Source organism: Scomber japonicus, chromosome 5 (genome assembly GCF_027409825.1).
Source record: "Scomber japonicus isolate fScoJap1 chromosome 5, fScoJap1.pri, whole genome shotgun sequence".
Taxonomy (NCBI): Eukaryota; Metazoa; Chordata; class Actinopteri; order Scombriformes; family Scombridae; genus Scomber; species Scomber japonicus.
Window position 1 is genome coordinate 22,817,599 of NC_070582.1, and position 16,114 is coordinate 22,833,712.

General features: G+C 41.1%; 1 protein-coding gene across 3 annotated transcripts in view; it reads left to right on the forward strand.

The window, feature by feature from the left end:
• The first annotated feature begins 436 nt into the window (after positions 1 to 436).
• trim44 (tripartite motif containing 44) overlaps positions 437 to 16,114 on the forward strand; it is a 48,693-nt gene continuing 33,015 nt past the window's right edge. The window contains exons 1-4 of one of the 3 annotated variants that reach the window (XM_053318567.1): positions 437 to 489; positions 1,643 to 2,301; positions 3,682 to 3,759; positions 15,215 to 15,505. In XM_053318567.1, coding sequence (XP_053174542.1) covers positions 1,663 to 2,301; positions 3,682 to 3,759; positions 15,215 to 15,505 — 1,008 coding nt within the window. In that variant the 5' untranslated portion in view covers positions 437 to 489; positions 1,643 to 1,662. Of the gene's footprint in view, positions 490 to 734; positions 969 to 1,621; positions 2,302 to 3,681; positions 3,760 to 15,214; positions 15,506 to 16,114 lie in introns of those variants that run through there. The other 2 variants (XM_053318566.1, XM_053318564.1) reach the window with 2 other exon arrangements.

Genomic DNA, 16,114 nt, shown 5'->3' on the forward strand with positions numbered 1-16,114 from the left:
CCCGAAAGTTGACGTCACATACGCAGAAATACGACTGAAGAAAGTAAATGTTTTATTTGATGGTGATAAACTTTGAACTATAAAGTTTAAAAAAAAAAAAGATAAATTTTGAACTAGCTAATCACGTTTTGCTTAAGCTAACATGTTATTTGCAGTGTGGTTAGGTTTAGTATTGTAACTGTTAGTCGCTGCCCAGTGCCCACTGAGAATGACCTAGATTAGTCAGAAGAGTTATTTATTAGCATTTACGCTGATAACAAGACAAGTGAAGCAATATTATAGTGGTTTTCGGGTGCAGTAACAACTGTCTTGCTCGTGGACGCTACGAACAACCATAACACATCTCCTTTTGTAGCGTCAATGTTGTTTCCACAAGTTGATGAACACACCAAAATTAGGAGAACGACTTCCCAACTCGGGAGAGGAGACCGTCCGAGGAGCACATGAACGCATCATTACCGTGAATAAATCACTCCGAGTAGTTGTAGGGTAAGTAAATAGTTACACAATTATAACATTGTGCCTCTACAATTGAAAGCAAGTAGGCAATGACATAAGATTTAGTTAAACATTACGGCTGTTTAATCCCTTCCTTCCTCATAGCTCAGGTTTTTGACATCTACTCTGTCTTTGTGATTGTTGTCAAACGGGTTTCAACCTCTGCGTATCTGCGCAGCTTGTGTACACACACATACACACACGGGAAACTACAAGCAGGAAGTCGAGAAAAAAAACATACAGCAGCAGATGAAAATAAGGAAGTAAACGCTGTCGGATCTTAGCTGGAGTCTCCTCTTCTCCTGTAAAGTGAAAGTGGATCAGTCGACAGCTCAGTAATCGATTCAAAAGCACCACGACTGTGCTAAGGAAGTTAGCCGTTAAGCTAATACTTCCACTGACTCCATATTATCTTAAAGCACTGCCTAGACACAAAACAAAAGAGAGGGGCAAGAGGAAGACAAAGACGAGTAAGTACATACTGCAGTCAGCTACACACTATTAAGCCCCATGGGATGAGGAAGAAAATGTCTCTGTGTGTTTGTGAGTCAGATAGAGAGAAATAGCAGTGCAGGGGTGGTAAAAGAGGGGATGAGAGGGAGTTTTCTCTGCATTACAGCACTTTTTTTCTAACCGGTTGTTTGTGTGTCAGCAGTGGGGAAAGAGTACACAAACAGAGCTCTGTGCACAGGCATGCAGCGGCTCTCCCTTCCAGTCTTTCGGCTTCACTCCCGCAGAGTGGGCTGAAAGCAGGGCGAGAGGGTAAAAAGACATTGTGTGTCAGAGGGAGGTGAGAGAACATGCTGAGGGTACGGGTGTACACACACTCTGCTTGAGAGTCATTAAACAAAGCGAGTGTGTTTGCACACAAAGACAGTTCAGGGACTGCAGATGGGGTCTTTATCGCCCCTGCAGAATGATGCGTCTTTGTGTAATAGAGTTGCTCCGGATGTTGTTTGCTGTGGACTTTGGCGCCATCCATACATCATCAGTTGTGGGAATATCATATCAGAGGGGATTAGTCCTGAGGATCTTGGACTTTCCCCTGTGCAAACATGAGAACCTTTCACAGAAGGTCACAGCTATTAATAACCTGTCCCCTACTCTGTGTGTCTCCTAATAGACGTACTCTTCTGATCCCCAGAATTATTTTCAGCAGCCACCATGGACTACAAAGGGGAACCCCAGGAAGGAGGCATGGTGCTGAAACAGGAGGACCTGCCGCAGATGGATGGATCATGTGATGCGTGTGAGCCCGATGAAGCCCAACCGGCTACACAAGTGTGCCACACCTGCAGCTTCGCCTTCTGCCCTCTCCATGCTGACAAACACGCCAGCAGCACACATCACCCGCTTGCACCTTATAACCATGAAGGGACACAAGCTAATGGTCTTGGCTCAAACAGAGACCCCAGAGTTCCAGATGGAGCTGAGGATGAGAATGAGGTGGAGAGGGGAGCTGGAATTGGTGTGAACCAGGCCATAGCAGCACTTGCAGTGGCTGACGCAGATGAGAGCGGTGATGCTGAGGAAAGAGAGAGAGCCAAGAATGGTTTGCCACTGGAGGCTGAGTTGGGTGATGGAGCTGAGGGTGCCGAGGCAGGGGAGGAGGCTATGGCTGCTGGAGAGGCTGGAAAGAGGGACACTGTGACAGTAGAGAGACTGCGCTGCAAGGAGCACGGACAGGAAGGCTCACTCTACTGTAAACCAGATGAGAAGATAATCTGCGTGGTGTGTGCTGTACAGGGTGAGCACCGTGGGCACGAAATTATCACTCTGCATGAGGCCTACGTCTGGCAGAAGGTGAATCACACACTCAGAGCATGACAGGTTTATAGCATACAACTCACTCTGTGGTTCACTGTTTGTCCGATACTGTATTTACACACTCTACTATATCTACAGTTGGGTAATGTATAACATAATGTATTCACAGTGGTGCATATCTGGTTTGCATTTCTAATTCAGTATTAAGTAGTATGCCAATAGCTGTAGGCCCTCTCGTCTTTAAGTCAACTCACCAGGGCTCTGTAAGTGCTCTGTGTAATATTTTAAATCTAACAATGTCTCATGATCACCCACATAACATCATTAATAGATTGATACTATACAGTCATGTAAATAATTCCTATGAAAACTGTGAGTTGGAAATTAAATGTTATGAATATATCCCTCTGTTCATTTGGCTGTTAGCACAGATTATGGTTTTTGCTTCTGGCAATTTTAGTAGGTCCAGTGAGTCACCAGTTGTTCAGTGCAGCATTACATTTGGTCCAGTAAGATGAGCTAATGTTATGTTGGATTCTGAGAATAACACAATCAGTTCAGCAGGTTCAGCTCTGTAGAGCACAGTGTTTGTGATGATTACAGTCCCATTTAGAGCCAGATGTTAACAGCACACTGAAAACATCCAGGCTGTGCTGTAACACAGATGACCAATTAATAGGGGTGTGACAAGATCAGAAACCAGGATTTAATTTTGGATTAGTATTCTGAACAGTCAAGAGTTTTATTTGTGAAGAGCAAGATGCTCATTTAAAGTCAATTCATTTAGCTATAGTAGTGATGACCCTCATCATGTGCCAACTATTGTTTGTAGAAACAGTGTGTTGTCCTTTGCCCTGAGGTTATACATCTGAACAACAAAAGTAGACCACATAGTGCTATACGCCATGACACACTTCACAGACTTGCTCTTACACCAGGGCAGTATATGGATTGATGACAGACAAAAGGGGTCACACACACACAGACACACACACACACACACACACACACACACACAGCCCACGGCCACATTATTTACTCCAAACCAACTCTAGCTTTTATCCTACTTCCTTTGCCAGCTTATTCATGTGAATTAATCCTTTATCTCTGTGAGCAGTGATATAATTTCCCTTAGCACATAACATTTGTCACAGAATTGTCAACTTGTTACAATTCAACTAGGTGGGTTGGGACAGATTCAAAGGTCTGGACTCAGAAAATGTCACATGTCAGTCATATGTCAAACTATGGCCTGTCCACAGTGTACCTTGCTTGTCCCTCATTGCAGTGATAATGTGTAAACATATTCTTAAAGTATCATAACAATGTTTTGACATTATTAATGTGTGTATGTGCTTTAATTTTATATGCTGATATACTCTCTGTTTACTGTTTGTTTGTCTGCTCCACCTGTAGAACAGGCAGGGTTATGATCTGCTGGGCTGTACACAACAGATGGCTGAGAAGATCAAGACCAAGTGGACCAACCCTGAGGTGAGTCCAAACTCCTGCATGTAGAACACTGAATCGAAGCCAAAAGTGAGTCATAAGGGCAATTTTAGGAAGTCTCTAAAAGATTTGCTCTTGCACTATTCTCATTTAGTAATGGGCTCCAACAAACTCTTATCAAATGAAATGAGAATTTCACTGCAGCAATAAAAGGTGGATTTGACCTCCTTGCATGCACTGTCTTTATATTGCATTGCTATTCATTATATGGTTGTACTGAATTTGCTGATGTTTTTTTCTGAGACATATCTCAGCGAATCCTGATAGACAAAGCTGAACAAGTATAGTGAATACAATGGCTGCATAGAACACATAACATAAATATAGGTCGCTGTGCACTTACTCCAAATAAAATTATTTTTTACGAAGTTATAATCATACCAGTTGCTTTAAGGGTTGTTGCTATGGAATCAAGGTTTGTCTGCAATTATGAAAATATAGTCATATCTGTGTAAATAATTAGGCCAGGCAATCTCAAATCAGCCTGACAAATTAACATTGCAGCACTGCAGAATCCCATTCTGTATTTTAAATCAATTTTATATGTCAGTTAGCCCAGATTGCTTGCAATTTCATTTGAAGACAGAGTTATTTGCCATGACTTTAATACCCTAGTTTATGCATAGGTATTAATGCATTTTTTGAGTTGTGTAGGTTTTTGTAAGGTTTCTACAAAAACCCTTGGCTGAACCTGGTTTCAAGTGATATAGAGCAAAAAAAGAGCCATTACTAATTTCTAATTCAGTTGGTAAAGCTGTAAGCACTGCAGCAGTATAGACACTGCAACGGTTGAGACACAGGAGTCTACAGTGAGATAAAAAGGGATTAGAAGGAGATTATGTCATAAAGACATTGGGTAGTAAACATGAGAGCCTACTATTTCAATCCATATATTTATCATACCACCCCATTCACAAGATTACAAATCGTTCCTATTTCTGCAGATGTAATTCTACTTCAGGCTTAAGAGTGATGGCATCATTGTGTGATTACTGAGTTGTATCATTTTCAGGCTCCAGCTGATGTCACTTGTTTGACTCAGCACTTCTAAACTAAGTCAGAGGTTGTGTTTTCAAAGTGACTATGATTTAGGCATTATCATCATGTATAAAATGGAAAGCAATTCTAAGCACTGAATTCCCTTTAGCGAATTCCCTTGTTGACAAAAAAAACCCTTGTATTCAATCTAGGATACATTGACGTACTCTACACACTGTTAAATTGAATGGAGTTTCAAATATTTCTTGCACTTTGCATAAAAATAAATTAGAAGGTATTAGATAAACTTTTTGCTTTAATGCAGTCTTATACAGCACTAATCGTTAACCTTCAACAATGACCATAGAGATGAATCAACACATTTATAACATCAGTGTTTATTACATGATTGTTATATTTTTATTTCAACCTGTAAATGTATTCACACATTCTTCTATACTGATATCAGTGCGGTTGACCTATGTTTTGTACTGAGCCGTAGCAACTAATTAGTTTTGCCTTGTGCAAAAGCAGCGTCTATGGTAGTTAAGATCCTCTCAAGCAACGAGCAGTTGCCGCAGCAGGCTCTATTGTTTCCTATATAAATGTAACAACAGCAGCAAAGCGAGAGAAGGCGACTGCCGCCCTCCTGACTGCACTCTCCAAATTGCTGCTGCCATCAGAGGCGTTGATGGTTCAGTGTTTTCAACTTGTCATCACAACTCACCGTGTGACCATGGCAACCACAGAAATTATAACAAGGACAACCTTATGGGAGCTAATGATGTTGGTGTCTGAGTTCCAAGAATTATATATCTCTTCACCAGCATCAGACATATCTGTATAAATGAGTCTTGGAGTAACATCAGCATGAAAGTTTGATTGGGCTGGTCAGGGTTAAAAGGCTAAATTTACTGTATGATGTTAGTCTGCAAAAGTTTCTATATTAATCATATAGCTAACCCTTTCCTCTTTTTTAAGGTCCAGCATGCTATATTTGGCTATGGCATGAGATTGCAGTATTGAGATAGTACCAACCTGTAGTGTATGGCCTGCCCATTCAAAATACCAACATTGCCCAAGTGACAGGTGCTGCAGCAACCACTCACTATCTATCACCTTTACTGAGGAGTGACATTGCTTTGTTTGTGCCACTCAGGTTGTCCCAGTCAGTCATAGTTTGTGAAAGAAGGGTCACAATCTGAAACGATGATCACAACCTTATTTCAAACCTTTCTGTTAACCTTCACTGGGTGCTCATTTCATCCTGTCACCTTTCTCTCGATATCAACCTAAACAAAAGCTGCTGAGGCTGAATTTTCATGACAAGCCAACCTTGAAAACAGTGGCTGTATTTCCATTACAGATGCCATAGTGGGGACATGTTCTGCCGGTGAAAATAAAACCTGACCACAGACTGTTACACGTTGCATTGTGAGACATCTAACAGTAAGTGGCAGGAGCACGGATGTACAATTACAGTTGGTCTCAGCCATTATTTACCATTGACAGCAACTGCATCTGCTCTCTCAGCCACCCCTGCAGCCCCAGATATGCCTTATGCTCTGCCTATATATCTGTGTCTGAACCCATCACAGAGCAGAGGCACATAGCATTGCCCAGTACCTGCAGAGGTATTACCTAAGCATAGTGGCATAATGTAGAAAGTTAATTTGACTAGCTTGTGAGATGCAACATTTTAGTTGGCAGCTAGCACCCTGGCCGAGTTCATGTCTATAATCATACTGAAATATCAACGCTGCCCTAAGGACTTCCTGGACATTAAGTCTTCCGCTGTTCCACCGGAGAGGGGCGGCATGCTCGGTGAAAAACCACTTACCTGCTCACTCACAGGGCACTGTGTTAGAGAGCATTACACTGTGTGGATTTGTCAGCGTGTCCTCTCTGCACTCTCAAATGTCAGCGTCTCTTATTATGCATGACAGGCAACCATCAGAGTGACTGCTCCTGGTGTGTGTGTGCGTGTGCATGTGCGTGTGTGTGCGTGTGTGTGTGATAAAGAGAGAGGAACTGAGGCAAAGAGTCAAAAAGATAGACCGAAGTAGGAACAGGTGAAATTGTATGGTGTTGAGGTCCTTAAGGACTTGAGATGTGAGAGGCTGTCAGTGAGGTGGTGAGGAGTGGATGCAAACATTTTAACCCTTACCTAGTGTTTGCTTATTAAATATACGGTAGCTTGTGTAATTGTGTACTTTGCCCCAGGTGGGGGGAATTTGAATCTCTCAAAACTCATATCTCCATCATCCACAGGGGAATGGAACATAATGCAAAAAAAAAAACAATGATCAGTGTTCATACATATTAATGAGCAACCACAGGCGTAACATTACATGAGGGCCTGGATGACTGTCTGTCATTCAGCAAGTCAGCTGAATCTCTCTCGCCAGAGAGAGCTGGAAACGATATGTGAATCATGTAATGGCTTAAGACCAGGGCAGCAGGTAGTCAGCATATTTACCCCACTCATGTTTTATTTACTCACTTTCCGATGTGCAGGGTGTCGTCCAGGCGCTCATGCTGCCTGTGTAGCCGCTCTCTGCAGCGACAAAGAGGGGAGTCCGATATCTGGAAGCAGCCAGCGTGGCAACACCAGCCTAGCCACAAGTGTGTGTGTGCGTGTGTGTGTGTGTGTGGGCTGTGCAGTGGCTACATCCATTTTCCCTGCCTCATAAAATCTACAAGAGCAGCAGACACATTAAAGCTGTCTTAGGGAGCTGAGGCTGAGGAACAGACAGGAGAGGCATGAAAAGACTTGGCTACTGTTGTTAGGTTTATCCATCCTGCTTTTTTTCTTGTCCTCCTCTACCTCATCCCTTTTCGTCTTCATCTCCTGTCCCCTTCTCGCATTGCTCTTTAAGTCTGTCATTCCCGTTCTATCTTTGCTCACAGCATTTTAATTGAATTACTCTGTATCATTCCCCAGAAAGTTGTTTGGCTGACATTGCTTCACTCAAAACCAATAAAAAAGGTGCTGGATATTGAAACCCTGCTGTTATAAAACCAAAGACCTTCTATCTCATTTTTCCTTTCCCCATTTTAACTTCTCGTACTTGCCCACTTTATATTACTGTGGAAGAGCTGGTGTTTTCCCAGATTGCTGTGTTGCATTTGAGACTAAATTGGAGAATCTAATTTCTGTAAGAGATAAAATAGAGCGTGAGCGAGAGAGACTAGTGTTCTCTTGGAATAGGGCCACTATTGCCGAGGGCAAGGACAGTTCAAATCCATTTACTCCTAATGTTCTATTAATGCTTTTTAGGCCTTTTTAAAAAGCATCACACAAAGCAGACCTCTAAATAAGCAGCTGGTGTGGCTCTGATTTGACAGCGAGTACATTGAAGAAAGTTATCCAATTGAACTCTTTGAGCTCCCAAAATCCCCCTTCTCTCTTCTTTATCATTATCACATTAATGAAGGTATGGAACACTCAAATTGGGGAAAATATTACAATCCACAAAGTCATCACTCTGTCTGCACCACAGTGGTGGACAGTAACGAAGTACAAGTAATTCGTTACTGTACTTAAGTAACTTTTTAGCGGATCTGTACTTTACTTGAGTATCATTGTTTTGTGAGACTTTATACTTTGACTCAACTACATTTGGAAGAGGAAAATCTTACTTTTTACTCAACTACTTTCCAAAAACCTGTCGTTCCTTTCAATGTTCCTTTCCACAACATGCATGCATGACCAGCTGCTGTGACAGGTCCAAATGAACGTGCACCGCAAGTGTACCAATCAGAACACATCGTGTGTCGAGCAGTTTTGGCCCGGCCCCCTACCTGGCTACTTGTCCCAACTTGCCTTCTCCTCCATCCATATCTCTATTAGCATTCATTTGACAAAGTTTCGCTGTCCAGTAGCCTGCCCTGCCAACACATGGAAGTTAAAGAAATATGTGTCTAGTGTGGTTTTCCCCCTCCCTATTAATTCCTAATCAGGTGATTTCCATTTAGTATGATGTGCTTATGATAATTTCAAAAGATATCAATACCAGATATCACAAATGGAAAACATTTTGTTTTCAGGGTGGTGTTAGTGGGCTTTTTAACCTTAAATGACTTGATTGAGTGTATAAAGGACATACCAAGACATTGGAACTACATTACACCAAATTACTTTTACTTTTGATACTTAAGTACATTTGAAGCCAAGTACTTTTATACTTTTACTCAAGTCGACATTTAAAGGGAGCACTTTCACTTTTACTGGAGTAATATTTTACACTAGGTATCTCAACTTCTACTCAAGTACGTGGTCTGTGTACTTCGTCCACCACTGCTGCACCATTATATCAACTAGTCTTAGGCATCATATTCTCCAGTTATTCAGAGAAACACATTTGGTGTCTGCTTTGGGAGTTCACTAGAAATTAAGATGTGTTTTCCTACAAAAGAGGTTAAGATTAAAAGCTAAGATTACTTTGATATTTTGTTGTGAGGCATTTTCTGTTTATTTTAGTTTTGTCTCACCGAAGCGTGTCCTGATGTCTCACCAAAGCAATGCGACACATTGTTTTTGTAGTTTTTTTCTACACTGATCTATTTTCCCTCCCAAAGGCTTTGGTTCTTGTTCTCCGGCATTTTCATTACCACTAATGAGTAGCACAACCTTTTTCGTGGCCAGTCACAAAGAACACTAGTGTGTGAAGTAAATTTCTGTCTGAGTATCTTGCTATACTGTTATCATGTGAGGTGTTGGTGGAATGTCTAAGATGTTTTCCAGTTTTAGTAAACCACAGATCCTGGGTCTCTGTTTCTGAAGAAATATTTTCAGTCATAAGCAGCCTTTTTCTAGCCTGGGTAAACCCATGCTCTCATGCCAGCGAGATTCTACTTCGCTCAGAAAGTTAGCATGGCCACCAAGACAACATTTTTGCCTGAGATAGGGAACCTCAATCTCATGTGAACCAATCTCACATGAGATTGAGGTAGGGTCTGGTGTTAGCCAGGCTAGCCTTTTCCCTCTGAATTTCAACTTTCAGTTCACCTTTCACAACACCCATAAACTGCACATAAAGTAATAAAAATCAAGGTGAACTTCAAATTGACCGCTTTTGTAATAAGACATGGCTGGGTCTGGACTGACTTAGACCTTTTTAGTCTTTAATTTGCTTGCATTACCATCATACCTGAATTTCTCTGATAAGCAACATTCTAATACAACACATTTTATAAAAACACTGATTTTGTTTCTCTTAATCTTCTTACCTAATGTCCTAACTTTGCCTGAAAAAGAAATTTGCTTTCTTAATCTGCTAGCCTGATGTCCTACCTCTGCCTGCTCTCTCTCTCTTTCATCCCCCCTCCTTACTCCATCTCTGCCCTTGTAAGCAGTGTGCTGCTGTCTCTCCTGAGGCCTCATTTTGTGGCCTCAGCTTGCAGCAATGCAAATGAAGATTATCACGCATGAATGCTTCTCTCGCTTGCTAGCAGGACAAATTCTCAGAGAAACTTTGCCACTGAGTAAAAGGTCTAAGGGCAGAGGGCTCCGGCTCAACAAACACAAAGGGCACTGATCTGGGTTCATGGCTCCCATCTGCCACTGAGGCTACGGGGACAAGGACCTTTTTATGGAGGTCCTGGAGATTAGGAGAGGTTGTGCAGGAATGTGTCAGATTGATGATAGATAAGATAAGTTTTCTGTTAAAATGCTGTCTGCCACATCCATGTTGGAGCTTTTCTCTTGAGAAGCAATGTTCTATATTATTTATTCTCACTGCTTTCTTTTCTTTTGCATTTATATTCTCTGAAACTTCTTGTGACCACAGAAGGACAAAATATGCAATTTCCTTTTAATGATTCAATTAATGTAGTGAATAATTTATTTGTAAACTTGATCTCATACCACATAAAGTGAGCAAAACTGACTGAGAGAAATGTCGGTGCACAGCAATATCTGTGTAATGTTTGCTGACATTGGTTACCAAATTACTTTTTATTGTTTATGAAGTCAACTTTTCAGTAGCAAGAAAAAGATTATATAATTTCTTGCTTCAGTAGCTGCAGTGCATAGTCTTGCTTTAAGTAATTGATAGACTAGCCATCTAAAAGAAATGGCTAAAATGTAATATTTCATCAGTATTCATAATGATAGATGAATGATTAAACTATGCCTGGCCTGGAATTAGCAATTGAAAGCATTACTTCTAGTGTTAGCTAAATAATTTAATGAATATTATTTGACAGATATATTCAATTTAGTTAATGCATATAAATGCATTCACAAACTATAGGTTTTTTGGCAGAATTTTACAATATACCAATTAAGTTTTTAGATATGTTTAAAAGGATTATTTAGATGTAAAGGAGGCTAGATATTGAATTTGTTGATATATTTAATCAGAGCAAACGCAGAGCAAGACGTTGAAGATCGTCTCGGCACGATATGAAGTAATGAAAGCCATGCCTTTTTAATGTATTGAAAGGAAGCTATTATGCTCTTCCTTATTTTCAGTCATAATGTTTCAATGTTGGATGTTCATATTAAATATGGCCAAAGTGTCATATAATGAGGTAAACATATGGAGAATCAATCTTTACAAGCAAAAAGTCGAATCGTGACTGTGGCTGTTTGTACTTGTACTATTCCTCCCTGCATTATTTCCAATTAATCTGCTGAACAAAGAGCTGCAAATATGTCCATATCATGATGTCTAGTATGGCAGCGAGCGGTTGTGCAGGGGCTCTTAGCTCTGTTTTGTGCTTTTTTTGTATGCGTTTCGTTGCATTTGTCGTGATCATTCTTCTGCAAACTCTGCCAAGCAAAGCTTGTGTATAGCCGTCGAGAGTTCATTGCTATCAGTCTACAAAGTAGTTCTCCTGTTACAGGCTACTTTCAGCAGACGTACAACATACCAGGTGATATCTCCAGATCACTTGGGTCTCAACGGATTGTTTTTCGGCTCCAACAAGCGCCATAGATGACGTCATAGGGAGAGAGAAAAGAAGTGTGGGTGCTGAGCAGGACTGCTAACCAGGTTGAGGAAGCATCCACACAAAACTCTGTTCCTGAGCCTCTTTCTGGCCAATGTCAGATCCATCGCACACAAGATGAATGAACTGGAGCTGCGGATAGCTACTGAGAACTCTGTACCCGACTGTGTGATGATTATGACGAAACCTGGCTTCATCGTACGATTCCTGGAGCTGCCATTCAGTTACTGGGAGGCTCTACCCACCGACAGGACTGGAGGAGAGACTCTGGTAAGAGCAAAGGAGGCGGTTTGTGCATATACATACATACATAATAATGACTGGTGATCACAGAGCTGAATTATAGACAGTCACTGCTCTCCATATCTTGAAGCTCTGACAGTTATCTGCCACCCATTCTACTGTCCAAGAGAGGTAACAGTAGTAACTGTCACTGCTGCTTACATACCTCCAGACGCTAGCATTAGCATAGCCCTCATCCACCTTCACAGCACCATAAGCAAACAGGAGAGGGCTCATCCTGACAAGGTATACATAATAGCTGGTGATTTCAATCAGGCAAGCTTAAAGTCTGTTCCTCCCAATTTCACCCAATACGTGAAATGTGCCACCAGCGAGAAGATTATAATAGATCATGTATATTGCAACATCAAACATGCATACAGCAGTGCCACAGCCACATGTAAGCCAGTCTGACCATCTGTCACTGCATGTCATACCAGCCTACACCCCTGTCAGGAGGACATTCAAGCCCATCACAAAACACTTCAACACTTGGCCTGAGGATGCCCTCTCAGCCACAGGAATGCTTCATGTGCCCTTCCACCTGCGCATGGATTAAGAACTTCCTTACCAAAAGACCATAATCAGTGAAGCTTGGCTCCAATCTTTCCTCCTCCCTCACACTCAGAACTGGCTCACCTCAAGGCTGTGTGCTGAGTCCATTCCTGTACGCATTGTATACTTAAGACTGTACCCCTCTCCCATCCCTCCAACACCCTCATCAAGTTTGCGGACACTACCACCACTGTGGCCGGGCTCATGACCGATGGGGACGAGACTGACTACAGAGAGGAGATCCAGCAACTGGCAGAGTGATGCTCGGTCAATAATTTGTTGTTGAACACCACAAAAACCAAGGAGGTCAACATAGACTTGAGTGTTTCACATCTCGGATGACCTTACTTGGTCCATGAACAGCAAGGCAGTGACAAAGAAGGTTCAGCAGCGACTACATTTTCTGTGAATTCTCAGCAAAAATCATCTAGAACTGAAGCTGCTGGTGACCTTCTATCTCTCCTCGTTTGAGAGCGCACTCACATACTGCATTATGGCATGGTACGCTAGGAGCTCGGCTGCAGACAGGAAGGCTCTGCAGAGGGTCATAAACCCAGAGGATTATTGGCCGCTCAGTTTCTTTCCATGGGCTTTAAGAACTCTAAACAAACAATAATCTTGTGCCATACGCTTGACCACTGCTTTTATTAATTCTATTGAATTCTTATTTATTTTATTTCAGTGCAGTACCCTCCACATTATGCCATTATAGCTGTATCTCATCTTTTTATACTATGTCATCTTTTTTAGCTGCCTGTGTGTCTTGTTTTTATCTGGTTGTTTTTATTTGTCTTTAAAACACAAATGGAGTGGCACCTGTAATCTCATTATATGTAAAATATAATGATAATAAAGCTTTCTATTCTATGTTGTTGTTTGGATCACTTTTTCATTTTTTAGTGAGCAAACGAACTTCTGTTAATTCAGTGAGGAACACAATTAATTCATTTTACTTCATGTTTGTAGCAGTAAAGTAGCTACTGTTGGGTTTGCATCAGCAGCAACTTAACACGACTCTTATATGGCTTTCCCTCTGGATGCATGGAGTTTGCCTCCAGGGGATTTTCTTCAGGCTTCCAGAAACCTGGCTTAGCTGGCTGCAAAGAGGGCCAGTGTAAGATAAATAAGGAGTTTTTTGAAGTGAATTGGAAATGAGCATAATAGATCCCCTTCAAGTGCTCACCGCTCGTGTTTAAAATTGAGTCTTCTGTAAGATTTATTCAGCATATATTGCAATCTTGTAGGATTTATTGTGTTTGAGCAGTTCCTGCTATTGCACTGTGTGATGAAACAGAAGAACTTCATTCCTAAGCAAGTGTTTAAGGACAAGTAATGAAACACTTGCTTGTGCATCACAATTGTATTCTTTCGTTTCTTATCCATCAGATGTGCATTCGGGGCATTGATTTTGGTGAAGCAAAATGAGAAAATGACTCTTTGCGTTCCAATTAAATGTTAGCTAACACTGTGTCTGATTCAGAATGAGTGATGTGCATGTTTTTCTCGACTCATACAAATAAACTAAATTAAAAATGTTTCGTCTTGTGCTTGGTTTAATGGGCAATTTGGAGACTCTGATTGCCTGTTCAGAAATTGCAAATACATGATAAAACTTTGGACCCCTGGGGGTTGTGTCTCTGCCAACCTCAGTAAAGAAAAAAGGTTCCCTGTTTCAGTGGAGAGAGTGAGACTAAGGGGCAATAAGATAAAATGGATAGAAATTTTTAAAAAATCAAGTTCTGCTCATGGGGAGAGGAGAGACTCAGCAGCTGATGCAAATAGATTTAAGCAATTATAACATATTCAGGAGCAGAGATCATGACAAGGGACTTTGGGTTTTACCTTCTGACAGCAGCTGTTTTGGAGGTGGGACCATCTCAGTGGGAAGGATTTTAGGGAGGCGTCTGTTTATTGAGATGTTTTAACGTAATGAATCATAGCTAAAGAGATCATCTGTGGGGAAACAGGGAAATGGATTAAAAAGGTATCTCATTGAGCAGTTCAGTTGCTTTGAAAGCCAAACAGATGGCTTGTTGTGATAGAAGGAGCCTCTGAGGTCTATATCTACAGATGGGATGCATGGAGTTTGCCTCCAGGGGATCTTCTTCATGCTATCAATTAGCTACTGCATGATGAAGACCAGCAGGCTCAGTAAATTAATATTCACATGTCAAAGTAAAAGATGTTGTTGTTCTTTCTAGTCCAAGTTTATTTCCAACATATTCGTAGAAGTGCATCATCTTTGTAGTAAGATTACAGTTAGGAGACACTGCAAGGTGCAAAGATCTTTATTCCATATCTGTACAATGGCAAACGATATATGTGAGCAATTTAATCATTTATGATTAATGAATGCTGCATATCTCTTTGTTATTGTGTAGTTTATTAAACTAACATGTTAAAGTATGCATAGTCAGTTGAGTGTCATAGGGAATTAAGGAAGCTTCCGATCTTCAATTTGTGTTTCTTCTGCAATTTTATTATCAACTAATCTCTATTTTTACTCATATTACTTCCTTGGTACTTACTTGCATGTTTGTGTTAATCTCAGTTATTAATATCTACACTGATGTATATCATTGGTGACTGTTTGACTTCCTCCACTGAAAATTTCTCATCCATTCATTCTCCCTCTCTGTCTTTCTTACTTCATTTATACATATCTTAGATGTCTACAGAGGAGTTGGAGGAATACGTGAATGTCCAGTTTGATGAGCTCCGCAGATTGGTGCGTCTGGAGGAGAAGAGGACCCTTCACCTGGTAGACCTCAAAGAGGCGTTTCTGACAGCATCAGCTGCTGAGAAAATCGCAGAGATCACTGTCCAAACTGAGCGCTTGCAAGAAGAGATGGCCAACATTACACACCAGCTTTGCCTTCTGGAGCAGGTTGAGTCGCAGGCGATTGGTCCTGCGGCCGCTGCAGAGGTCCTGGTAGCTGGAGCAGCCCACAGAGTGCCGGTGAGAGGAAACTTTCCTTCCTTCCTAAATATCTTTATTATGCTTCTTTGACTTCTTACACAATCAGCATGGTATGTTTCAGTCACTGCAGGAGAAAGGTTTATAATTTTTCCGAATCCCGCTGTGACTGACTTTGTGCATGCCATAATTTATATAGTGTGATGTTTGTTTTAAGCTTGGAGGTTTTAGCCATACAGTTTCAGATCCAGTTTGCTTTACATACAGTCTCAAACACCTCCTAAGTCTGACATTGTTAAGATGTCAAATATTTGCTCAAATATGACCTTCTGGATGTAAGGTGATTCCTCTGAGAAAGAAGGGAATTGGATATTTCCATCTCAGTTACAGCCTCTAGAAAGTTATGTAAACCTTCACGTTTTTACCTATGTGCATTTTTTGACCAATTATTATTGTATTCACTGGATTCTGAAGTTGATTTGAAACAGAGCTGCAAGTCACTTAACTTAAATGCCAGTCTTAACTAACTACAGTATAGAAACTTGGCTACAGAAACGAAAGAAATACACATTTATTTCCCTCCTCAATGAAAATTGCTTCAGATCCAGAGGCCATTATTTTGAGTGAAGTTGAACACAATATTACATCACA